This window comes from Phyllopteryx taeniolatus, chromosome 1, assembly GCF_024500385.1.
Source record: "Phyllopteryx taeniolatus isolate TA_2022b chromosome 1, UOR_Ptae_1.2, whole genome shotgun sequence".
NCBI classification, from domain to species: Eukaryota; Metazoa; Chordata; class Actinopteri; order Syngnathiformes; family Syngnathidae; genus Phyllopteryx; species Phyllopteryx taeniolatus.
The window spans coordinates 49,307,024-49,333,090 of record NC_084502.1 but is presented as its reverse complement, the minus strand read 5'-3'; the positions used below and the strand labels follow the sequence as shown (position 1 = coordinate 49,333,090).

Below are 26,067 nucleotides of genomic sequence, written 5' to 3'. Positions count from 1 at the left end.
ATCCAGTAAGAAGTGGGACTTACCAGTGCGGGCCCAAACACTGGGCCCATTTAGATGAAAGAGCATCCTGGAAAAACAGGTGATCATTCCATGTAGCTGCAGACAGGTGAGCTACAACGAGACTGTTGCCCAACGGCCAGCTGCACAACTGCATTAGAACAAGATGCCACTGGCCGTCCTGCAGTGTGCATTGGTCGGCATGATGCCTGTGCCAGCCATTATGGCCTGCAGGAGCACGATGGATAGCCGAGGTCCAAGCTGCAGCAGATGCAAGGCCAGGCTAAGGCTAGCCGAGCTCAGCTGTTGACTGAGGTCCGGGCTGCAGCTGGTGGAAGGCCAGGCTAGGGATAGCCGAGATCCAGCCTGTAGTCAGGCCAGGCTAGCTTAGGTCCAGGCTGTAGCAGGTGGAAGGACAGGCTAAGGCCTAGAGCCAAGCTGTCGCAGGTGGAAGACCAGCCTAATGCTAGCAGAGGTCCGGGCTGTAGCAGGGGCAAGGTCAGGCTAAGACAAGCACCGGTCCAGGCTGTAGCAGGGGCAAGGTCAGGCTAAGACAAGCACCGGTCCAGGCTGTAGCAGTGGCAAGGTCAGGCTAAGACAAGCACCGGTCCAGGCCAGGCTCAGGCTATCAGAGGTCCAGGCTGTAGCCAACGTAAGACCAGGCTAAGGCAAGCCGAGGCCCAGGCTTTAGCAAGTGGAAGGCCAGGCTAAGCTAACAGATGTTCAGGGTGTAGCAGATGGAAGCCAAAAAAATCCATAAAAGCAGCCTGCAAAGCTCCTTTTGGAAGAATATGAGGGTAAGCCTTCCTTAGTGAACTTGTATTTTTTTTTTTTTTTTTTTTTTTTTTAACAAATGGGGAAAAAAACACTAAAACACATGTAAACTCAGAGCACACTGATGAGCCCTGTAACCCCAGAGCGCCGGTGATGGGACAAATTGTGCCAAGGCTTGGAAGCACGTGTCAAGAAATCCAGGAAGTAGATCAAAACAGACCAAAAAAAACATCTTGTAAATTTTACACATCACAGAAAGGAGTCTGTTAACAAGCTGGACAATGAATGAATTAATAAAAATTTAAAAAATCGCAATGTGAAATCAAGCTTGAAAATGGTGAAGAATTTCAACATTCTTTCAGTTTCCAGATGCTGTGGGCGTCTCTCAAAATACCGCTTCCCGTAACTTTCAGCTGTCAATCAAATATGTGGCTTCTCTCACGGCTCCTAAGTGGGGAGAGGAAAATTCCAACCGACTCACATTGCACTGGCTCTCACGGGCTGCAGAGAAGCAGCTTTGGAGCCAGAATAATGACCATAAACCCTCCTTTGTAATCCCCTTGGTACAACGTGCTTCACAGCTGTGCCACGCGCACTGGTTCCCCTGGAGGAATTTGTTTCCCTCCTCCTACTCGCCCCACGACATGCGGCCAGCAACTGTGAGGCTGAAGGCCGTAACGTTGTTGTGCCGGATCACCGGCGGCTTCTTTTTTTCAATTAATAAATATTTTTTTTGTCGTGTTCGGCTGTTAGGTCAAGGAGAAAGGAGGATCTGTATCCCTTTTATGCCGTAACAGTTTTGCTGTGCCACAGTGGAGTTTTTAAGCTGCCACTGTGGTTCTTGGTATTATGGTGGATATTTATTGAACATTTCAGTCAGACATCAACAATAACCAACAGAAGTGTCTTGTAATTGCTGCCCCTACACCACGGGTGCATAGGACCCCACTCCACACACCCGAGAGGTGGGGTTCGGGCCCACCTAAGAGCAGCCTGGTGGATGGGACACCACCTACACCATTGGTTAGTGATAGACACTACATCTATTCCAAAACTGGGTTACATCAGTGTTGTGGGAACAGAACACTCATAAACTGAGGACCCCCTGTACAGTTAATAAAGGTTTTATGGTTTGGATTCTGGAAATAATTATTGCAAATAGGAAATTCTGTTTTGAAAATTGACGAAATTTAAGTTTGACCAGCATCAATACAATGGATTGTTTTGAACCTTGAAGGTACTGCTGTATTTACAATGTCAGCTTCAGGCACACCGAGGAAGAGCACGGGCAGATACTCACCCTGAGTCTGAGCTGTTCCCACAGAGAAGGGCATCGGGCTGGTGAGGCAGGAAGTAGAAATTTGCTGAAGAACAAAAAAATGGCTACAATAAGGCATTAGTCACATTCTATGCGACGAGATTTTTAATTTTGCAAAAAGTCTGTCAATTCATTCAGGTCACTGGTGTATTTTCAATTGAGCTCATTTCACACCAATTATTTTTGTCTTGGCGGTGCCAAAATGACATACTGTTTTATTGTGGCAGCATATTGGCTGATCCATACTCTGAGCCTGCTGCGCACTCTTACTCACAACTTCCTCCTCTCCAACTTACTGTTGTTCATGATGTACTCATCCCAGTCGAAGCCCATGCTGCCGTTGGGCAAGTAGCTCTCAGTTATATTGATGGGCCAGATGACACACTTGTGGCGCAGGTTGCCCATGAAGAGCTGCAGACCAATGAGTGCAAAGACACTGAGGCAGAAGACAGTCAGGATCATCACATCGGAAAGCTTCTTGACAGACTGGATGAGGGCTCCCACGATGGTCTTCAGGCCTGAAGGGGAGGTGCCACGCAAACAGAAGCACACAGAGTGATGACGCAGGGGAAACCGATTTCGCAGGTATGAACCTTTGGACACTCTCCTTCTAAGGGTAGGAATGGTGGACGAGCTCACAATGTCTTCGGTATATTTTGGAGGAAAAACATCGACGCTACATCGCGACATCTGTATGGCATGTACTGAAGAAGTAAGTAAATTGTCAATAGAAAACATTACTCAATATGAATACTATCCACCTAAATACTAGGAATAACATCAAATTTGTGTTATTACAGGAGTGTAACTAAGTAATGAAAACACATCAAGCATACAAAATATTACTGAACATAAATATACATAAATACTCCAGTAATATTTCAGGAGCAAGAAAACATGTAATTTTGTATTTCTTCCAAGTTATCATAGTATGTTGCACTTGAAATATTTATTGCAATAGTAATATTTTGCCCCCTTTCAATTTCTTCCAAATATTACAGACCCTTTCCAAAAAAAGTTCATATCAGGGAAAAGTTTATTTATTTCCATAAGTCCATTCAAGAAGCTAAACTTTCATAGATTATAGATTCAGGGAGCACAATTTAAACCATTTCAAGTATTTATTTGTTTATTTTTACATAATTTGGGCTTCCAACTCATAAAACCCACAAATTCAGGAATTCAAAAAATTTGAATGTGAAGAAATCACCATTTACTTCTCAGTTTGTTGTAGAAAAAAAAGAAAGAAATTAGAGTCACATTAAATCAACCAAAATATGGTACTTTCAAAACAATATGTTAATCTTCAATACTTGGTTGGGAATCCCTTTGCTTTAATCACTGCCTTGATGCACCAAGGCATTGAGACAATCAGCCTGCGGCATTGCCTGGGAGTTATGGAAGCCCAGATTTCCTTGATGCTTCCTGTCAGTTCTTTGTTTTTGGGTCTGGTGCCCCTCATTTTCCTCTTGTTAATCCCCCATAGATTCTCAATGGGGTTTAGATCCGGCAAGTTGGCTGGCCAGTCAAGTACATTGCATGGGCATCAAACCAGGTTTTGGTGCTTATGGTGGTATGGGCAGGGGCCAGGTACTGCTGGAAGATGAAATATGCATCTCCATACAGATCCTCAGCAGAAGGAATCATGAGGTCCTCCAAAACATTCTGGTAAACTGCGGTGACCTTAGATTTAAGAAAGCAGAGTTTAGCAACACATGCACTGGACATTGCACCCCAAATAATGACTGCCTGTGGATATTTCACACTGGACCTCAAGCCTTGGACCTTGATTCCCGAATGAAAGGACACTTTACTTTCATAGGAAAAGATGACCTTGGACCACTGGCCCTGGACCACTGGCCAACAGTCCAGTCCTTCTTCCGAGGAATCCGACAGTTGTAGCCCATCTCACGGGTGCACCTCATTCCACTCTTTCTGGATCTCTGATAGATTCTTGAATCTTCTCTGTTTGATAATCCGCTGAAGCCCATGGTCATCTCTTTTGCTGGTGCATTTTCTCCTGCCACATTTTGTCCTTCCACTAGACTTTCCATTAATATGCTTGAACACAGCACTTTGTGAACAGCCAGCCTCCTTAGCTATGAGCTTTTGTGGCTTACCCATCCTATGGAGGTGTAACGGACACGCCATTAACGATGACACCCAGCACCCCCAGTCTCGTGCTGTTATGCATTCCTGCCTGGAGTCAGTCTGTATACACAAAAGACATCTAAAGAAAGTTTGGCCTAAGCATCAAAGCGGAGTCACAGATATTGGTTTCGAACACGGACGCTAAGTAAATTACAAGCCAAGGAGCATCAAAGCTGAGACACAGACATCTGGTTTTGAACGCGGACGCTAAATGAATTACAAGCCAAAGAGCATCAAAACTGAGATGAAAAGACTGGTTTCGCACCAGAATGATAAATTAATTAACTTCCACCACCAGCCAGCCTGGAGAGCCTCAACAACAAAGACTTTTGCTTCCTGCTGTGTTCCGTGACACCTGCACATCTGGGCTGGGACAATGGACGGGACACTAGCGACATCCACAGGTGGCGGAATTCCACTGCAAACCTGGATTAACTAATCACAGTCTTCACTGGACTTGAATGTGATCTAATATTTTAAGAACTTTACATGAACGCCACAGGTGACTGTATTTCTGCAAACTTGAATATCTGATGTCAAATCTGTTGTCGACGATACCGGATGAAATGTTTCACCCCACAACACGAATGCCACATTGCAAATATGAGTGTTCCCAACAATCACATACACTTGAAACATTTGTTACAGGGATTAAACAGGTTGAGCGCGTGACAGTGCCAAGTTGGAAAATGGTCTCGTTATCTTGAATCCAATAATGAATATTTCATTCCACTTGTTTTAAACCACAAATTATCCTAAAATGAAATGCGATTCTCGAGGCACGGTCTGCCTTCCGTTTGGTCAAAAGGGGCCGGCCTCGCTCTCTGAAACGGATAAAAGGCCGAAGCTCCTTTGTCTCTCTCGCTCGCTTGCTCACTCTCTCGTTGTTCCACCTGCCGAAGGTCTGGCCCAGCCTGGGAGCCCCACCTCTCCCCACGAGGTGGCGCAGTCTGAGAGACACCGAACTTCTCTGCTGCGCTGCCATGCGTGGACCGCAGGAAGCACCTGCCAACTCCCCGAAGCTACCCTTTTGGGCGTGGGGCAGTTTACAGACGAGGCTCCGTTGGGAAGTTATTGCTTTGCGAGTTTTCCACTGACCGCATGGCAAGCATTGCCACTGCAAGCGCGCCGGCCAACCTGCACTTGAAGTGCGTCTTTTTCTCTTTCCTTCCTTTTTCTTCAAACCATCCCTCGTGAGCGCTCTTTCCAACCCCCGGAAGGTCGACCCACCTGCCTGAATTGGTCAACACACGTAAGTCAAACTTGCGGTCTACTAAAAGTACAGATTAGTGCATATTTGGGTTTTAAACTAACGAGAACAGCAATCCCAGCTATACGCATTGTCATCCCATGCTCACTACCAACCTCACATCATAAGTCAATTTCGTTTCCTAATGTTCGTCTCTTTTGTTTGCTTTGTTTTTTCGTCTGTATTTTTTCCCCATAGATTCCCCATGTTAGAGCTCATTAAATTTTCCATAAAATTCACTAGGTGCATTGTTGTGTGTGTTTGGGTTCGAGGAAAAAAAACCTCTGCCCGTCTTGAACGCTTACCTAATTCATGAAGCAACCTTCAAATTACGAGACTGAGTATAAAAGGTTTGTCGTCAATTTGTCCTGAAGGTTTATACATCTAAAAAGTCACGTGGTTCCCCTTTACGAGATAAAATAGCTTGATTTATAATGCCGTAATTTTTTAATTACGCTACCGGAAGTAACGCAGGTGTCGCTTCCATCTTATTTTTTTCTCCTAAATTAATTACATTTTTATTCAACTAATATACGCTACAGAGGGGATTAATGATGGTCTTCTGGCCAGTTGTCAAGTCTGCAGTCTTCCCCATATTGAACCCAACTGAGACAATTGAACCAAACTGAAGCATTTTCATGACACCTGGCGAAACCTGTGCAGGTACTTTGAGTTTAGTAGATGGTTAGTGTGTGACACTCAGTTTAAAACATTTATGGCCTGCAAAATTTGGGCTGATTTCTTCACATTATTCACATTTTTGAATTCCTGATTTCGTGGGTTTTATGAACTGGAAGCCCAAATTATGTAAAAATAAACAAATAAATACAACCCCAATTAATGTTCAAACTGAGAAACCATATTGTTTTTAGAAAATAATCATTAACTTAGAATTTTATGGCTGCAACACGTTCCAAAAAAGCTGGGACAGGTGGCAAAAAAGACTGAGAAAGTTGAGGAATGCTCATCAAACACCTGTTTGGAATGTCCCACAGGTGAACAGGCTAATTGGGAACAGGTGGGTGCCATGATTGGCTTTAAAAGGAGCTTCCCTAAATTGCTCAGTCATGCAAAGATGGGGCGAGGTTCACCTCTTTGTGAACAAGTGCGTGAGAGAATAGTCGAGCAGTTTAAGGACAATGTTCCTCAACGTACAATTGCAAGGAATTTAGGGAACACACCCTCCGGTCCACCTTCTGAAAAAGGGGGACCACCACCCCAGTCTGCCAATCCAGAGGCACTGTCCCCGATGTCCCCGCGATGTTGCAGAGGTGTGTCAACCAGGACAGCCCTACAACATCCAGAGCCTTTAGGAACTCCGGGCGAATCTCATCCGCCCCCATGGCCTTGGCACTGAGGAGCTTTTTAACCACCTCTGAGACCTCAACCCCAGAGATAGGAGAGCCCGCCTCAGAGACCCCAGACTCTGCTTCCTCATGGGAAGGCGTGTCGGTAGAATTGAGGAGGTCTTCGAAGTATTCTCCCCACCGACTCACAACGTCCCGATTCGAGGTCAGCGGCGCCCCATCCCCACTATACACAGTGTTGATGGTGCACTGCTTCCCCCTCCTGAGACGCCGGATGGTGGACCAGAATTTCCTCGAAGCCGTCTGAAAGTCATTCACCATGGCCTCACCGAACTCCTCCCATGCCTGAGTTTATGCCTCAGCGAGCATCAAAGCTGCATTCCGCTTGGCCAGGCAGTACCCATCAGCTGCCTCAGGAGTCCCACAGGCCAAAATGGGCTGATAGGACTCCTTTCTTCAGCTTGACGGCATCCCTCATCGTTGGTGTCCACCAACTGGTTCGGGGATTGCCGCCACGACAGGCACAGACTACCTTACGGCCACAGATACTGTCGGCCGTCTCAGCAATAGAGGCAAAATCACATTGTCTGATTTTTAATGAATTGGCAAATTCCTTGGTAAAATAAGTATTTGGTCACCTACAAACAAGCAAGATTTCTGGCTCTCACAGACCTGTAACTTCTTCTTTAAGAGGCTCCTCTGTCCTCCACTCGTTACCTGTACAACCCCCAATTCCAATGAAGTTGGGATGTTGTTTTAAACATAAATAAAAAACAGAATGCAATGATTTGCAAATCATGTTCGACCTATATTTAATCGAATACACTACAAGGACAAGATATTTAATTTTCAAACTGATAAACTTTATCATTTTTAGCAAATAATCATTAACTTAGAATTTTATGGCTGCAACACATTCCAAAAAAGCTGGGACAGGGTCATGTTTACCACTGTGTTACATCACCTTTTCTTTTAACAACATTCAATAAACGTTTGGGAACTGAGGACACTAATTGTTGAAGCTTTTTCGGTGGAATTCTTTCCCATTCTTGCTTGATGTACAGCGTCAGCTGTTCAACAGTCCGGGGTCTCCGTTGTCGTATTCATGCGTGTGTCGTGCGCCACACATTTTCAATGGGAGACAGGTCTGGACTGCAGGCAGGCCAGTCTAGTACCCGCACTCTTTTACTACGAAGCCACACTGTTGTAACACGTGCAGAATGTGGTTTGGCATTGTCTTGCTGAAATATGCAGGGGCGTCCATGAAAAAGACGTTGCTTGGATGGCAGCATAGGTTTCTCCAAAACCTGTATGTACTTTTCAGCATTAATGGTGCCTTCACAGATGTGTTACCCATGCCATTGACACTAACACAGCCCCATACCCTCACAGATGCTGGCTTTTGAACTTTTCGTCCATAACAGTCCGAATGGTTCTTTTCCTCTTTGGCCCGGAGGACACGACGTCCACAATTTCCAAAAACAATTTGAAATGTGGACTCGTCGGACAACAGAACACTTTTCCACTTTGCATCAGTCCATCTCAGATGAGCTCCGGCCCAGAGAAGCCGGCGGCTTTTCTGGGTGTTGTTGATAAATGGCTTTTGCTTTGTATAGTAGAGTTTCAAGTTGCACTTACGGATGTAGCGCCGAACTGTATTTACTTACATTGGTTTTCTGAAGTGTTCCTGAGCCCATGTGGTGATATCCTTTGCACATTGATGTCGGTTTTTGATGCAGTGCCGCCTGAGGCATTCAATGTTGGTTTTCGGCCTTGCCGCTTACATGCAGTGATTTCTCCAGATTCTCTGAACCTTTTGATGATATTATGGACCGTATATGATGAAATCCCTAAAATCCTTGCAATTCTACGTTAAGGAACATTGTCCTTAAACTGTTTGACTATTTTCTCATGCACTTGTTCACAAAGAGGTGAACCTCGCCCCATCTTTGCTTGTGAATGACTGACCAATTCACACAGCCACCTCTCCTAGATGCTTCCATACCTCCACAGGAATGTCATCAGAACCAACTGCCTTTCCATTTTTCATCCTCTTTTATGCCTTTCTAACTTCCCCTTTAGTAATCATTGCCACTTTATTATTTATTACAGAAGACAATTTGATGTTGATGCACATGATTTGATTTGCTTTCACTGGCCACATAAAATGATGTGGTGGGCTGGATTTGGCTCCTGGGCCATGAGTTTGACGTGTGATTTAGAGTCATGAAATCCTTAAATTCCTTGCAATTGTACGCTGAGGAACATTGTCCTTAAACTGTTCGACCATTTTCTCACGCACTTTTTCACAAAGAGGTGAACCTCGCCCCAACTTAGCTTGTAAATGACTGAGCCATTCAGGGAAGCTTCTTTTATACCCAATCATGGCACCCACCTGTTCCCAATTAGCCTGTTCACCTGTGGGATGTTTCAATCAGGTGTTTGATGAGAATTCGTCAACTTTCTTTTTTGCCAGCTGTCCCAGTTTTTCTGGAATGTGTTGCAGCCATAAAATTCTAAGTTAATGATTATTTGCTAAAAACAATCAAGTTTATCAGTTTGAACATTAAATATCTTGTCTTTGTAGAGTGTTCGATTAAATAGACCTTGAACATGATTTGCAAATCATTGTATTCTGTTTTTATTTATGTTTAACACAACGTCCCAACTTCATTGGAATTGGGGTTGTACTTGAAATTGTTTAAATTGTGGGCCCTGAATCAATAATCTATGAAAGTTTAACTTTTTGAATGGAATTAAGGAAATAAACGTTTACATGATAAGAATTTTTTTTAGAAAGGGTCTGTAATATTGGGAGGAATTAGAAAGGGGGGGACAAAATATTACTGTCGCAATAAATATTTCTAGTGCAACACACTATGATAACTATGATAATTTTTGCATGATATTCCAATTTTTGGGAAAGGGTCTGTGTGTCATGATTATTACAGATAAGTGTTTGTGGAGTTTTTCATTGGGTGGAAAACGCAGCATAACTCGCAACACTGTGCCAACAATACCAGTATTGCGATATAATAGAAGAAAAGCATCTATGATGTATCACCTTATATGTGTAACAGATAAGGTTATATAGACGTTAAACATCAAGCAAACAAAAGGTAAGTTAATATTTTAACACAATATCCGGTTTTACAAAATTAAGCTAACAAAGATGGAGGCATCATACAGTCAAAATCACCATAAAGTACTGGGACATACAGTAGGACAGCCATAATGTCGACATTTGATGCTTCCGTATCAGTCCGGTAGCGCAAAACAATGCGATATGTCGATATTTTGTCCACCTCCTCGTCTTTAATGGGCATGATGCCCTTTTTTATTAACCCTTCATTTATCCAAGTAGGGCAATTGAAAACAGATTCTGTTCTATTCTGAAAATATTTTACTTCTTCATATCAACTTAAATAGGAATGTTAAGAAAGGTCAGTCTTCTTTAGACAAGGGAACGATCGCAAAAAATATGTAGCGATGCCAACTCCGTGTATACTTAATGACATCATGTGCAGGAGAGCACCCAAACATACAGCTTAAATACAGACAGTAAATATGATTAAAAAGTACAGTATCTATCTATTGATGTATCTACAGTATATATCTTTAACCAAAATGACAGGTTCCATACAACTATAGAAACAAAAACAAACAAGAAATATCAAAGAGCCTTCCCACTCTTTTCAAAATGATTTGAGCGGAAGAATTGTGTGGAGTTTGCATTTCACTGCCAATTGTGCATGGTGGGAAAGAGAGGGGGAAGGCTGCAGAAAAGTGAGAGGAAAGCACAGCAGCACAACAAGGGCCATGAGAGGGAGACAGAGGCAGGGTTGGGGTGGGTGGAGGGGCGGAAACCGCATGCAGGTCATTTAAACTCCAAGGCTGAAGAGGTAGTGATTCAATACCAGCCCAATGTTGTTTGGCTACTTGGTTTAATTGCCTGGTGTGAGGTGTCATGATGTCAACGTAGTGCCTGCCACCCTGCAGTCTGTCTCATCCACACTGACGACAAAGTCACATTACCTTGGCCTCCTCTGCAGGCAGCGTTCACACAGCCCAGCAGGAAGGAAGTCAAATATGGAAGAAGGATGACCCCCTTTTCTTGTGTTAGCGCTTACTTCACCTCTTATATATTATATTGTCTTGATTCTCATAGTCTTGAGTTAGGCTTTGGATTATCGTGTGATTGAAAAAAGCTTTTATTTACATTAGACAAAAAAAGTATCATCTTACATGTAGGACTGGAAATGTTCTTTTTCTTTTTGGGAGTGATTTGGTTGCATGAAACCTCCCACTTGAAGCAAGAGTGCGAAACGCTAAACTATTTACCTTAAACAGTCACGTAAAACAACAGCAACTGAATTGAGGAACGTGACAAAAAATGTGATTGTGTACTTATGAGCAGAGAGTGAAACATTTGGGTTGAGCTAGGCTACATTAAATTATGGGTGTATTGAGAACCATTTTAGCGATGCTTGTTAAACGCAGTTTAATGATATTTTAACATGAAATTTTCTAACCATGAGAAGCAGACACAGAGTTATGCTCTTTGATTTGGACCACTATGTTTTTGTCTATACTGCCCAGTTATTATAATACGCTTATACACCCAGGTTCCACAATGTACTGGAGCAGCAAATGGATTGTCAAGTAATTTAAAAAGAAACAATGTATGCATCTAATTGCTTTGAGGCTGGGAGATGGTAAAAGGTGTAAAACATTTTTCCTATGTTCTCATTGTTGTTTTAAATAGAGCGCTAACTACAAGGTGTTCTGTATGATTTACTTACTAAAGTTCACAACCTAGATTTCCTCCTGACTCACTGGATTCATCAATTATAATGATACATATGCAATAGGGCCAGCATGGTGGATGACTGGTTAGCACATCTGCCTCACAGTTCTGGGGACCGGGGTTCAAATCCAAGCCCCGCATGTGTGGAGTTTGCATGTTATCCCCGTGCCTGGGTGGGGTTTCTCCGGGCACTCCGGTTTCCTCCCACATCCCAAAAACATGTGTGGTAGGTTGGAATGTGAGTGTGAATGGCAATGTTTGTCTCTATGTGCCCTGCGATTGGCTGGCGACCAGTTCAGGGTGTACTCCGCCTCCCGCCCAAAGATAGCTGGGATAGGCTCCAGAAGCCTGTCACCCTAGTGAGGAAAATGGATGGATGGATATGGAATAGGGGAAATAATCATTTGATTAATGATCCCCTGCTGAATTTATAAGAGCTCACTTACGAAGAAATCAAGTGTCTCCAGTTTTTACGGTTGTTTCTTGATTACGTTAATTTACTATCAAAGAGGTCCCTCTGACCCAGAGTGGTTGTACCTACAGTATAATGGTGCCAGTTATGGCTAAAAAAGTAAAATCAAAGACCTCAAGGGCAAAGCAGTCGGAAGAGGTGAGTTCTAAACCCATGGCTGTAAAGGCAGATGAAGGATGCAACATCCCCCTGAATTCCAGTCGACTTGGATTTCTTTGCCACTGGACATAATTCCGGCGGCGCGGGTTTTCTCCTGGCACTCCGGTTTCCTCCCACATCCCAAAAACATGCATGGTAGGTTAATTGACAACTCTAAATTGCCCGTAGGTGTGAATGTGAATGCGAATGGTTGTTTGTTTGTATGTGCCCTGCGATTGGCTGGCAACCAGTTCAGGGTGTACCCCGCCTCCTGCCCGATGATAGCTGGGATAGGCTACAGCACGCCCGCGACCCTAGTGAGGAGAAGCGGCTCAGAAAATGGATGGATGGATGGATGGACATAATTCCGGTAAAATGCCAAGCTTTGTGTGTTTGCCGCTGTTCAACAGCATCCACACTTAAATAAATCCATATACAGGCGTCTCCCCAGTGATTGAAGATGGATCGTGGATGGGTCTTTCAACAAGATGATTAGCCAAACAATATTGCCAAGGCAACAAACAAGTGGCTCAAGAATAAGCATATTAAGGTCATGGAATGGCCCAGTCAGCCTCCAGCCCACAACCCAATGGAAAAGCAGTGGCGGGAGCTGAAGCTTGGCATTTACAAGCAGAAACCAAGAAACTTAGTGATTATTATTAAATTTAGGATTTAGAGTTAAAATCAGTCCTGAACCATGTGCAAACCTGGTGACAAACTCCTAGAATCTCATTGCTGTGCTTGCCAACAAGGGTTTCTCCACTGAGTACTAACTTATGTTGGGGGATCAAATTCTTATTTCACTCAACAAAATGCACATTTTATAACTTTAATATTGTGTGTGTTTTTTTTTTTACACATATTCTTTCTATTACCACTATTAATAAACAACCATAGACCATAAACCAAACCATATCACTGTTTATTTATCTGTAAGTGAGCATACTTGTACATTCAGCAGGGATCAAATTTCTCCCACTGTATTACTTCACGAGATGGTAAAAAAAAAAAAAAGAATTGCGCTGTAGATTTAGGACTACTTATGGTTACTCTACAGACAGTAATATCTCTGTTGCCTCTAGTATATGAACAAAACTCCTGTACAAATGTTGTTAATTTCCCTGTAAGGCTGTCCAGAGGAAGCATGATATCTAGTCAACATCTTCCATTGACGGACACGTAAGATATTTGGCTCAGTATCACTCACGAATGTCAATAGGTCATTCACCCATCGCATATGCATCCTCAACCCTCTACAATTGAGCGCACTTGATTCTTTTTCTCTCTGGGTTGTAAAGAGGAGGGGGGGAAATCAGTAATCAAACTAAAAACCAAAAAAAAAAGGAGGACAAATCAAGCTGTCAATGCCATTTGTCAGCCAAGCTCTCGGTAGGTTAAGATTAGAAAAGCACGTGACTGAGAAGCATCATGCAGCATAAGAGATATGTTGACAAACTAGGCTTGGCAGTCTTCATACATTAATAACTTGGTGGGCATGTGAGGGGCGATGATGATCTTTACTTTTCATATGCAACAACATTAGGCTAGTGAGCGTTTATTTATTTATTTTTTGTCATACAGTATATTTTTAACTGATTCTTGGGAACAGGATGAGCACTCACCAACAATTTTATTAGCTGGAGAAAAGGCATCTGCTTATTGGGTGTGGTGGGTTGGGCAGGGGTTGTAGGGGGAAAGCCACAGCTGCTGTGGAAAGCAGCCTCATAATGAGAGTGCTACTGAGGCAGAAGAAAAGTGCAGACACATTGAAGGGCCCTAGAGGAGACTGCAAAGCCTATCAAAAATGTATTAGTACCATTTTTGATAATTTTGGAGGATAAAAAAAAATGGCTGTCTCCAATTGTTTTGCTGCTGCTTGAAAATCATAATCGTAACCATAGTGAGTAGAAAAGAAAGGGTGGGAGGATCAGCCTTAGTGTTTAAACGGAGTCTCACCTGGAATGACAGAGATAGTTTTCAATGCTCGGAGAACTCTGAACGTTCTCAGCGCAGATACATTGCCCAGGTCCACAAACTCTGTTATATATCTGGAACAGGGGAAGGATCACACACAGAACACACACGATGACCAAAACCAAACACGGCAAGAGCACAACACCAGCGCACCAGGAGGAAGAACGACGCCACTCACAGAGCCTGTCCACGGAGGAGGAGAAGGGTGGAAGGTAAAGAAAGAAAGGAGGACACACACACCTAACACCGACCCCGCCCATTCGACCCCCCCACAGCCACCACCCTGCCCAATCCTGTCTTACCTGGAATGACAGAAATAGTTTTCAATGCCCTCAACACCCTGAACGTGCGCAGAGCTGAGACATTGCCTAGGTTTACAAACTCTGTTATATACCTGCAGGATCAAACCACAGTTACAACAGCTGGTTATTTTGATGTGCACACATGAGCATGGGGAAAGTGTACATGTGATAGTGTTGATAGCTATACAATGGCACTTTCACTTATTTTTTTTGTCTTGAGTTGCAAGCAAAAATTTGAGCACTAGCACTAGCTACGGTGGCAGCAAATTTCACAAGCAGACGTTTGCCAGATAGTGAACAAATCTTCAAGAACAGAGAGAATTAGGCGTGTATTTAACCAAAGCACATTAAGGTCGTCTTATGAAAGTCCGCTATCTTAATGCTAACACACAATGCAAAACACCATCGTCAGGCTTACGAAACTAGCATTGATTTTGCTGCAACTATAAACCTTTAAATAACTTGAAGACAATTCAATGGTAGAAACACATGCAGACAGACATACAACAATACTCACAGGCATATATTCTTCGTCCTCTGCGAAAACCGACTAATATTATTGCATTTTATTAGCAATGGTCTTCTTAAGGGTCTCATCATCAAATTTGTTTTGGTGCTTTTTGATGCGATGGAATGGATTAATGGCATTTGCATTTAATTCAATGGGGAGAAATGGCTTGAGATACGAGTGTTTTGAATTACAAACATGGCCACGGAACGACTGAAAAGCTTAAATCAAGGCACCACTGTATACTTGTATAGGGTGTCCCAACAAATGTACAAAATGCACAGTCGACCACAGTGTATCCCACCAGAGATCCCTCCTATTGACATTTCGCCAACACCCACCTCCCCCTGGCAACTGTTGCTAGGTCATTTTCGATGTGACGCTTCCACCCTGGAGAAATATTACGTCATTCAACTTCTGTCAATAAATATTTTAACCATAATTACTGTTTATAAGAGTAAACAAATCTATTAAACGTTAATTGCACACATTTTTTTTATTGTCATACGCTCTGTTTTATGCTGCACTGTGATTGGCTAGTCTATGTAAAACTGTGTTTGTGTGCACACAAAAACTCATGATGGGGATTGCAGACCTACAACCAATATACAGTGCGTTTACTGTTTCATCAGTTCTTGTTATCTAAATGGCATACTTACTTATACTCATCTTATTTATAAGTTGTATCAGGTGACCAAAGAGATATTTGATTTTATTTCAACTTAAAGATTGCAATTTCAACTTAAAAAAAAATAATAATAATGAATACAAAGTTCTTATAATTGGTAAAACTGTCAGTATGACCTCACAGTACTACATGAGGAAAGTGATCTGAGGAAAAAATACGGCCCAAGCAGAGACAGAAGGCGTGACTGATGAGGTGTCAATCCTAGCTTGTGCACTTGCAGGGACAATTATAGCGGGCACATCACGGCAGCATCACGCTGACCTTGGGCTTCAGGAGCTTTGCTGAAACTAGGGTGGAATATCCACTTCCAGGGGGGAAAAAAACAAAATGCTTTTCTCTCATTTGCCAACAACTGTGCATAAGACTAGAAGTATAAAAGGAGAGAAATGGACAGATCCCAAGAAAAAAATAAGGGTGAAAATATGAGTTGCCTTTAGCAGAAGAGGAAGCTCAAGCAGCTAAGAGGATTCAGAAGCGACGTCAAATAGAGGTTATGCGCAACTACCTTCCGCAATCGGAGAAATACAGTTTGAGGCACTTTCCTCCGGCTCAGGTAACTGGCAGAGCCCTATGGCAGGAGACCAGGGCAAAGCAACTGTAGGAACATTAAACTTCTACACTGTCTTTTGTTTTAGACAGGATGTCTTCAAGAGCTACCAACGATGACAATCTTGTTTTTAGGCTTCCTTTATGTTTGTATATATCATATTTCTATAAATAATTGATAAACTTCTATTTAACATTTGTCAGAAAACACCAGCCATGAAGAAAATAAAATTTTAGCAAGTTCGGGTTCAAACCATCATGTCATCAACCCGTAGCTATGCTAATTATCGCAGCATACACAGGAAGTCCACTAACGCGCTTTCCGGGTATCGGTCACGTGATGTTCTGCATAATGGTGATTAGCAACATCTGAGCTCGACAGGTAAGTTCATAACCTCTTTTTTGATTTTGAATTGATTGTACATTCCCCAAAAATAAAACTGAAGTGAGTGAAGTGAGACTACATGCATTCAAATCTTGTCATGATGATAAGTCATGATGATATTATTTCTTCCAGTGCGTTAAGTCTAAAAACAATGAAACTTCCAACATTGTTTGGGACACCCAACAGTGTGTGATCTACTGTATATTTGAAAGGCTGGCCAGAGTAGAGTTCAGCTGACACAAGGGGTGAAAAAAAAACAACTCGGTGGATCAGGTGTGTTACACGGTGTGTTGTGTGAAAGGGTTAGAGAAAGAGAAACCCCAGTGACATCTCTTGGTAACAGTGGAAGAAACAGAGAAGATGAGCATACAGCAGTACTTAGAAGTTGAAACACCCCAAAACCATTGGAACCGTCATTATACATGACATCATCACATCGCACCAGCTGTCAGCGAGAATTGCTAGACGTCATTTCAGCCACAATAAAAGCAATAACTGCGTGAGCTTTGCTTTTTCGCAGCACTTACTGAATGGACTCGGATGGTAAGAGAAGATTATCAAGCAGAAGTTAGCATGAAGTAAGCGCACTCACATTCTAGGCAGAAGACTCCAGCAGCGTCCAAATACTTTTGTCCAGGTTTCAGTGTCAGGATCTTTGAAATGATGACCAGTAGTCATGCTTCTGTTAAGGGTTGTTTAGCTCTCTTACGGCTTTTATTTGGGTGGGTTGCAATTTCCTGTTTTTGTTCCATTGCTGTTGGCTAATATTGAACAAATTAATTGCTTTGGATCTTCTATGGGTGGTGTGGTGCATTTGAGACATTCCATTTGTATAGACAATCTCTTTGTGATGTTTGTTGACGGGAAGTAGCACTGAGTAGACAGCTGCTGACGGGTTAGCTGCTATTGGCTGTCATTTTCCATTAAAACGTAGTTTTTTCATGCGTTTAAGATTTACATGACAGTGGTTGATTTCAATCGACACTTGTGTGAAAGTTAATGTTTAAAGTTTTTATGTTTATTACACCTTTTCATGTGTCTATTTTTATTGATTAATGTTAAACAAGTTGACTTCTGCTTCTATTTGTATGACAAATATAAATTTTAAAATATTAATTAAAACACTGGCTGTACATTTATCAAAGTTTTTATGATGATGACAATTTGGATTCTCAAATGAATTATTGCAAATATTTATAATTGCTCTCAATGGGAAACTTTGTTTAAAAATAGACAAAAGCGAAGTCATTTTCTCATTTGTAATTTTGGAAGGGATTGTGGTCAAACTTCGAAGTACCAATACATAGTGGGTACGGAAGGTATTCAGACCCCTTTAAATTTTTCATTCTTTTTTATATTGCAGCCATTTGCTAAAATCATTTAATTTCATTTTTTCCACATTAACGTACACACAGCACCCCATATTGTTTTTGCAGATTTATTAAAAAAGAAAAACTGAAATATCACACAATCGTAAGTATTCAGACCCTTTGCTCAGTATTTAGTAGACGCACCCTTTTGAGCTAATACAGCCATGAGTCTTTTTGGAAATGATGCAACAAGTTTTTCACACCTAGATTTGGGGATCTGCCATTCCTCCTTGCAGATCCTCTCCAGTTCTGTCAGGTTGGATGGTGAACGTTGGTGGACAGCCATTTTCAGGTCTTTCCAGAGATGCTCAATTGTGTTTAAGTCAGGGCTCTGGCTGGGTCATTCAAAAACAGTCATGGAGTTGTTCTGAAGCCACTCCTTCGTTATTTTAGCTGTGTGCTTAGGGTCATTGTCTTGTTGGAACGTGAACCTTCGGCCCAGTCTGAGGTCCTGAGCACTCTGGAGAAGGTTTTCGTCCAGGATATACCTGTACTTGCCCGCATTCATCTTTTCTTCGATTGCAACCAGTCCTGTCCCTGCAGCTGAAAAACACCCCCACAGCATGATGCTGCCATCAACATGCTTCACTTTTGGGACTGTATTGGACAGGTGATGAGCAGTGTCTGGATTTCTCCACACATGCCACTTAGAATTAAGGCAAAACAATTTCTATCTTGGTCTCAACAGACCAGAGAATCTTATTTCTCACCATGTTGGAGTCCTTCAGGTGTTTTTTTAGCAAACTCCACCCGGGCTTTCATGTGCCTTGCACTAAGGATAGGCTTCCATCAGGCCACTCTGCCATAAAGCCCCGACAGTGATGGTTGACTTTCTAGAACTTTCGCCCATCTCCCGACTGCATCTCTGGAGCTCAGCCACAGTGATCTTTGGGTTCTTCTTTACCTCTCTCACCAAGGCTCTTCTCCCCCAATTGCTCAGTTTGGCCGGACGGCCAGCTCTAGGAAGGGTTCTGATCGCCCCAAACGTCTTCCATTTCAGGATTACGGAGGCCACTGTGCTCTTAGGAACCTTAAGTGCAGCAGAAATCTTTTTGTAACCTTGGCCAGATCTGTGCCTTGCCACAATTCTGTCTCTGAGCTCTTCAGGCAGTTCCTTTGACCTCATGATTCTCATTTACTCTGACATGCACTGTGAGCTGTAAGGTCTTATATAGAGAGGTGTGTGGCTTTTCGTAATCAAGTCCAATCAGTATAATCAAACCCAGCTGGACTTCAATGAAGGTGTAGAACCATCTCAAGGATGATCAGAAGAAATGGACAGCAACCGAGGTAAGCAAAGGGTCTGAATACTTATGGCTGTGTGATATTTGTGATATTTCAGTTTTTCTTTTTTAATAAATCAGAATAAATTAAATGTTTTTCTGTCAATATGGGGTGCTGTGTTAAAACATTAATCAGGGGAAAAATGAACTCAAATGATTTTAACAAATGGCTGCAATATAACATCCATCCATCCATCCATCCATTTTCTGAGCCGCTTCTCCTCACTAGGGTCACGGGCGTGCTGGAGCCCCTATCCCAGCTATCATCAGGCAGGAGGCGGGTACACCCTGAACTGGTTGCCAGCCAATCGCAGGGCACATACAAACAAACAACCATTCGCACTTACATTCACACCTATGGGCAATTTAGAGTCTCCAATTCATGCATGTTTTTGGGATGTGGGAGGAAACCGGAGTGCCCAGAGAAAACCCACGCAGGCACGGGGAGAACATGCAAACTCCACACAGGTGGGGCCGGGGATTGAACCCCGGTCCTCAGAACCGTGAGGCTGACCCTCTAACCAGTCGCCCACCGTGCCGCCTGCAATATAACAAAGAGTGAAAATTTTAAGGGGGTCTGAAAACTTTCCGTACCCACTGTACTTTCTCCATCCGCACTTCTCAACACCACTAAATGCATTTCAATAGAAATCTCCTTCCAAGTGGTAACACAGGAGAGGAATACTTACGCCATGGAGATGACCATGAAGTCCAGCCAGTTCCATGGGTCTCGGAGGAATGTAAAGCCATCTATACAGAATCCTCGTGCTGTGATTTTTACAAGAGACTCAAACGTATAAATTCCTGTGAATGTGTACCTGAAAGACAAGTGCATCAACAGGATCACTTCACAACCAGAAAACGTCATCAAATCAAATAACAGTCTAGCCAACATAACACAAGCAAAGCATACAATATACAGTATCATGAGACTAGAGGCACAAAATGTAAACATTCTCGTTATGAGGGAAAATAATGAAAGGTGTACTTACTCTACTTGTTTTGACCACTCGGGAGGATCACTAAAGGTCATGAATATACAGTTGGTCAAAATAGTACACATAATGATCATGCTGAAAAGAGTAAGCTGTAGGTTAAGGGGAAAAACGACAATTGAAGGAGGCAATGATAAACATAATACAATTTATAAAACCTTATAATCAAAATTCTGTCATTATTTAGATTTTGTTGATTCATTCAAAATCTTATTTTAGTAGTTAAAATAAAATTGACTAAATTACACATTGACTCGCTCGACTGAATAACAGACCTGTTTCAAGTCTTGTTAAATCATTTCTAGTTTCATGTCTAATATGCAATTTCTCTCATTCAGTTTCATACATATACAGCATTATATTGGTCATAAAATATAAAATCTGTATAAGAGTCTAAAGTCAGATACACAAATGCCCATCAGTACAGAACATTGATGGATAGACGGTCCAATTTTGCACCCTAAGTCAGCAAAGGCCCAATTTCTAAAAGGCGCAAATTCGCCTCAGACAAGGTTTGGCGCCGACAGTAACAGACAATATAACGTATCTCAGACGTCATTCACCAATTCACCACAATAGAAATTATCATTTTCACTGAGCATAACTGAACTCCATTATCTCCATTGTCCACAATTATCTTGTTTTAAATTTGTGAAAGGGTCAAGCAAAAGTATTTAGTTGTAATTTTATCTATTGCATGTTTTGAAAGCAGCTACAGCTTGTTTGTTAACGAATAAGTGTTTTATATTCAAATCACACTCCTTAATTTTTCCTGAACCCAACCCCCCCATGTATGCTGATATTAAGTTAAAGTTATGCTGCTGTTACATTCATGTAAGTCGAAAAGTAAAAAATACAATATACATGTAAACGTGCATGCATGTTGTTAGGCTTTGTTTTTATTTGAACACATTTCCATTATGTCTTTGAAAAATTATATAAAATAAATATGACCTGTTTAGTCAGCCACTGCTTGTTGCAGACAAACTTCATATTAACAGTAAAATATTTTGCAGATATAAGTTCACTCACTCATTCTCAATGTTGATTTCAATCGAAGGTGCAGTATGCCAAGACTACATCATGCATGATCCAATGCTACCAATGGAAAAGTTAGTGTGAAGCCCTGTGTTTGATTTTACATTTGATATTATTTTTTGGGTTTTAATCTATGTATTTATTTAAATAAGAGATTGCATTTTTTATTGAAATGTTTCAATCTATTATAAGTGATTAAATGTTTGTTTCAATTTTACAATTCCCAAGAGGCAATTAACATAATTGTATTCTTAATTATTTGTGCACTTCTACTTCTTACTGAATCGATGGGAGCATTTAAATCAATATTGAAAAAAAATCAAATTGCAACCCTAAAGAACCGATATTAAATTGAATCGCAACCTAAACAATTGAATTTGAATCGAATTGTGAGGTTCTTGACAATGCCCAGTCCTAGAATCGATGATGAATTGCTACATTCTTTTCAATTCCCATTCCTAAGAACACCAAACAATAGAGCAGTAAGCAAAAACGTTTTCCTTGTCATGTGTGGGGTCCCTCTTTTAGATGAATTTCAATGACATTTGGACATCATTCGGGATGCTTTGAACTAGCAACTACAAACATGATTTCAATGAATATACTGTAACGATTCCAGATCATGACTACAAAATCTGAGAAATGCAGCTAAACCTTAAAATGGAAAATTGACTTCCATTCCACAGGAAGATTATTCCCATTGCTGTCGGTTATTCAGTCCTCATCACATGAGTGTGTATTGTCTATCCTCACTCCATTTCTGTCTATCCTCACATTAAAGATCCATAGACACATAGTACACATCATTATGAATAAAACACACAAGTAGGCAAGACCCCATTCGAACCATACAAGACAGCATTAAAAAGGATATGAATGTATCAAAATTTTAATAGCTATTCGCCTAGCCAGATTAAAAGGACTTATGAAGTACAAGGCAGGTGTGGCACTGAAACGGAAGATTGTCTTCCCCCTATTTAGCACTATAAATGTCTGTGGAGAGAAGAAGACAGGGAGAGACAATATCGTCAGTAAACAGCACATTTGGTTTGAAAAGCAACTGCAAATGCATACACCAACACGTATCCCACCAGAAATCTTTTGGATTTTCTCATGCATCGGAATACACACGAAAGCACAATTAGAGGAGTGCGTAATACCATGTTTGGTCCATATGGCGAGCTCAAGTCAAATATGTGAATATGCATCTGTGCCAATAAAACCAATGTATTCCGGTGGGATACATACAAAAAATATGAGCTATTGCAAATGAAATATCCAGTGTGTTCTGTCATTTGCACCCAGTAAAACACTGACTCATTTGAACAAAGACAAATGCTGCCAGGAAGTTTCTATTTTTAGTATGCTGTCCTATTAACGCAGCAGTCGTCATTGATCCCAATATTGTCACTTGCCCACTGAATACACAAAAAACTGCTGTCTGTGTGTGTGTGTGTCCTGTTTAGCTGCCATCACTCATGCTTACTTTTTGAGAAACCAAAAGAACCTAGCATGTCTATTCCTGTGGAAAACTTCATAATTGTTTAAATAAAACATGGCAAAGGACATAAAAGTTTCATGAGACACTGCATTTGCACAAGTGTTATGGTCGAGCATGCTTTAACAAGGTCTCCCTCGCTACATTAAGCCTCAGGCTGTGTGCGTGTGTTTGTGTGTGTGTGTGTGTGTCTCACATGACGCTTCATCGGTGCACTCGCAGCCAAAACCAAGCAAAGTGTACACAAAGCTAATAGGGACATCAACATCTCAAGGCAGAATATGGAACAGCCTCATTGTGTTCACGTGACCCTTCTTTATATGCATTTGACTGACATTTATTACATTACAAGTTCCAGAACAGCCTAGCCCTGCTCTGCTCCGGCCTCGCTTGGCTTGGCCTAGCCTCCGTTGCTTTTCCATTACAATGGGCTCCAATCCAATGTGGGAAGGGTTGGGGTGGGATCAAAAAGAAGGTGACGCGCTTGTTTCTTGTCATGCCTTCCATCAGTATACATGCACTTTATTTTTCAATACAGAGTAAGTTTTGTAGTCCATATAAACAAATATTCTTGGTTTGTTTTTGGTTTTTTTGAATATCCAAGAGGAAATAAACATTTAAGTTTACATGCACTTTACTTTTACAGTGTTTATACACAACTGTCATGATTTTTACTTTTGTACTCCATATGCACAAATAAGTTAAGTGTGTTTTTATTTTCAGATGGTTTATTGGTGAAAAAATGTGACGACATATGTCATATTTTTACAGGGCATCAAAAATTAACCACAATTTATGCTTAATAATTATGTATTATTCTTTCAACTTCTTACGGAATCTATATCAGAGCATTTATATCAATATTGAATAAAATTGCAACTTAAAGAATCAATACTGAATCAAACTGCAACCTAAAGAATCGAATCGGGAAGTTCTTAACAATGCCCGGCCCTAGTCCCATGTTAATATCTTATCTGCTCATTTGGTTTTCGTCGCCACGTGTTCTCGTCAGCCGTCTACCTTGTGTCAACCAATCAGCTACCTCCAGTCACTCGTTTCTTGTCCAGGTGTGCCTCGTTGTCTCCTCAATTTGTTTGTATTTAGTTCCCTAGGTTTGTCAAGTCAGCATCATTGTTGCTGTAGTCACATTTCACTTGTCATGTTGTGTTTTCTCTCGTGGTGAGTTTGTCCCCAGTCTTTCTTTGTTACTATGTACCTTGTTTTTAGGGGTACTGTTTATTGAGTATTTATATTTTGCTGTTTGCCTTTTTGTGTTTTGAAAATAAAGCCTTTGTTGGGAGTCGGCCTGTCTTACCTCCCTGTTTCCCTGATCTGAGGTCCTCCACTTTTTATCTTCACTAGGGTAATAGGCATGCTGGAGCCTATCCCAGCTGACTCTGATCGAGAGGCGGGGTACACTCTGAGCTGGTTACCGGCCAATTGTAGGGCACATATAAACTAACAACCATTTGCACTCACATTCACACCTATGAGCAATTCAATTCACTACAATTAACCTACCATGCATGTTTTTGGATGTTGGAGGAAACAGGAGTACCCGGAGAAAACCCATGCAGGTACGGGGAGAACATGCAAAATCTACACAGGCGAGGCCGGATTTGAACCTGGATCCTTAGAACTGTGAAGCAGATGAGTTAACCAGTCGTTCACTATGCCGCCACTTTTTCCACCATCACTAAAAAATTGTAACAACTCTTTAATAGCAGTTTGTCGGTGAAAAAACTTGCTGAGTCTGTAAATTTGCTAACAACCTCTCAGCAATATCCGGCCATTCTTGCAGTGACTGCTTACTAGGGTAGTTTGCATGCTTAATAGAAAAGTAGCGACAAACACTATATGCCTGGAAAATAGCTACAGTTTCTTGGCAAATAAAACAGAAAACCATTTATTGTACTTCGGTGAAAAAATATTTAATTGTACTTTCAAACACTTGCTCAAGCACTTGGCACTCACTGTCGACTGTAGTTTAATTCACTTAATTTACCTACGGCGTCAACATTATTGCCGTTAGGTAACTCAAAAAGTGAAGATTCAACTATACTTGGTGATTGAGCAAATGCGTGAACTGGGTATGGAATCTGACACCTAGTGGAATTATCATGCATTGCAAGAAAACGTCAATGTGAATGCAGTCGTTACTCTTTGGCGGTCGGATACAAAGCCCATGTGGCGGGCCTTAGTTTGCCCATACCTGGGATAAATCCAATGTGTTAATTGAGGCATGACGTGCGACATGCTCTGACACCGCGAAAGACTGTGAGATTTCCCAGACGAAATTTTGCCGGCAACGCAAGCTTGAGACTTCATTTCCTCCTCATCCATTTTTTTCTCTTATTACGGGGCTGATTATTATTGATTACTTTTTTCCAATCCCTGCTGAAGCCAAGATACCACTCAAAGATTTCATCAACGGATCTTTCGATCGCTTCGTCATGCAAACCAGCGGAGCCCACCATGACGACCGCAGCAATCTGCTGAAAAGACGAAAGGCTAATTCGTCCACTAGCACTGAAGATTTACAACTTTGCTCTCCTGACGCCCATATTCAAGTCCTCTCTTCCATTGACAAGAAGCTATCACTTCTTGGTCTATTACACGAAGAGATTAAGGAGCTCAAAACCAGCTTAGAGTTTACGCACCAACGCACCAAAGAGCTAAAAGAAGACAGTCAGCCATGAAAGCGATGACAACGGAGGTAGAAGTTCTCAAAAAAGAAAACAAAAAAAAAATCAAAGAAGCAATGCTGGACTTACAGTCAAGTAGCATGCGGGATAACCTCATTTTTTCCGCCATTTCCGAGAGAACACCTGATAATGCAGAGGCTCAATTAAAAAACTTCATGTCGACAGCGCTGAAAATCCCAAAGGATACACTCGCTAACATCGCCTTCCACAGAGTACACAGGCTAGGAGGTCCGCGAGCAAGGAGTCATACCTGTCCAATCATCGCTAAATTTGAACATTTCCAGCAGAAAGTCTTTGTAAAATCAAAAGGAGCTGAAGGGTACACAGTTTGAGATGAATGACAAGTTTCCACACGAAATCAACAAGCCACTCAAACACTCGTATCCTCGAATGAAAAATTACCGGCAACAAGGAAAACGTGCCTCACTGGTTGTGGACAAACTATACATAAACGAACAACTGTTCCACGATTCCAAAGTCACCCCTTGGCTCTTCTAATAGATGAGTATTCCCTTCAAGTATGCTCAAATATTTGGTATTATAGTGTAGAAAAACGGTGTAG

General features: G+C 41.7%; 1 protein-coding gene across 6 annotated transcripts in view; it reads right to left on the bottom strand.

The window, feature by feature from the left end:
* Positions 1 to 26,067, bottom strand: part of scn8aa (sodium channel, voltage gated, type VIII, alpha subunit a) — a 171,664-nt gene that overhangs the window by 101,776 nt on the left and 43,821 nt on the right. For 3 of the 6 annotated variants that reach the window (XM_061747434.1, XM_061747414.1, XM_061747445.1), the window contains exons 3-8: positions 22,178 to 22,295; positions 20,262 to 20,352; positions 19,959 to 20,087; positions 14,170 to 14,261; positions 2,386 to 2,607; positions 2,072 to 2,135 (exon numbers count right to left, since the gene is read on the bottom strand). In XM_061747434.1, the coding sequence (XP_061603418.1) occupies positions 2,072 to 2,135; positions 2,386 to 2,607; positions 14,170 to 14,261; positions 19,959 to 20,087; positions 20,262 to 20,352; positions 22,178 to 22,295 (716 nt within the window). Of the gene's footprint in view, positions 1 to 2,071; positions 2,136 to 2,385; positions 2,608 to 14,169; positions 14,262 to 14,489; positions 14,582 to 19,958; positions 20,088 to 20,261; positions 20,353 to 22,177; positions 22,296 to 26,067 lie in introns of those variants that run through there. The other 3 variants (XM_061747424.1, XM_061747454.1, XM_061747463.1) reach the window with 2 other exon arrangements.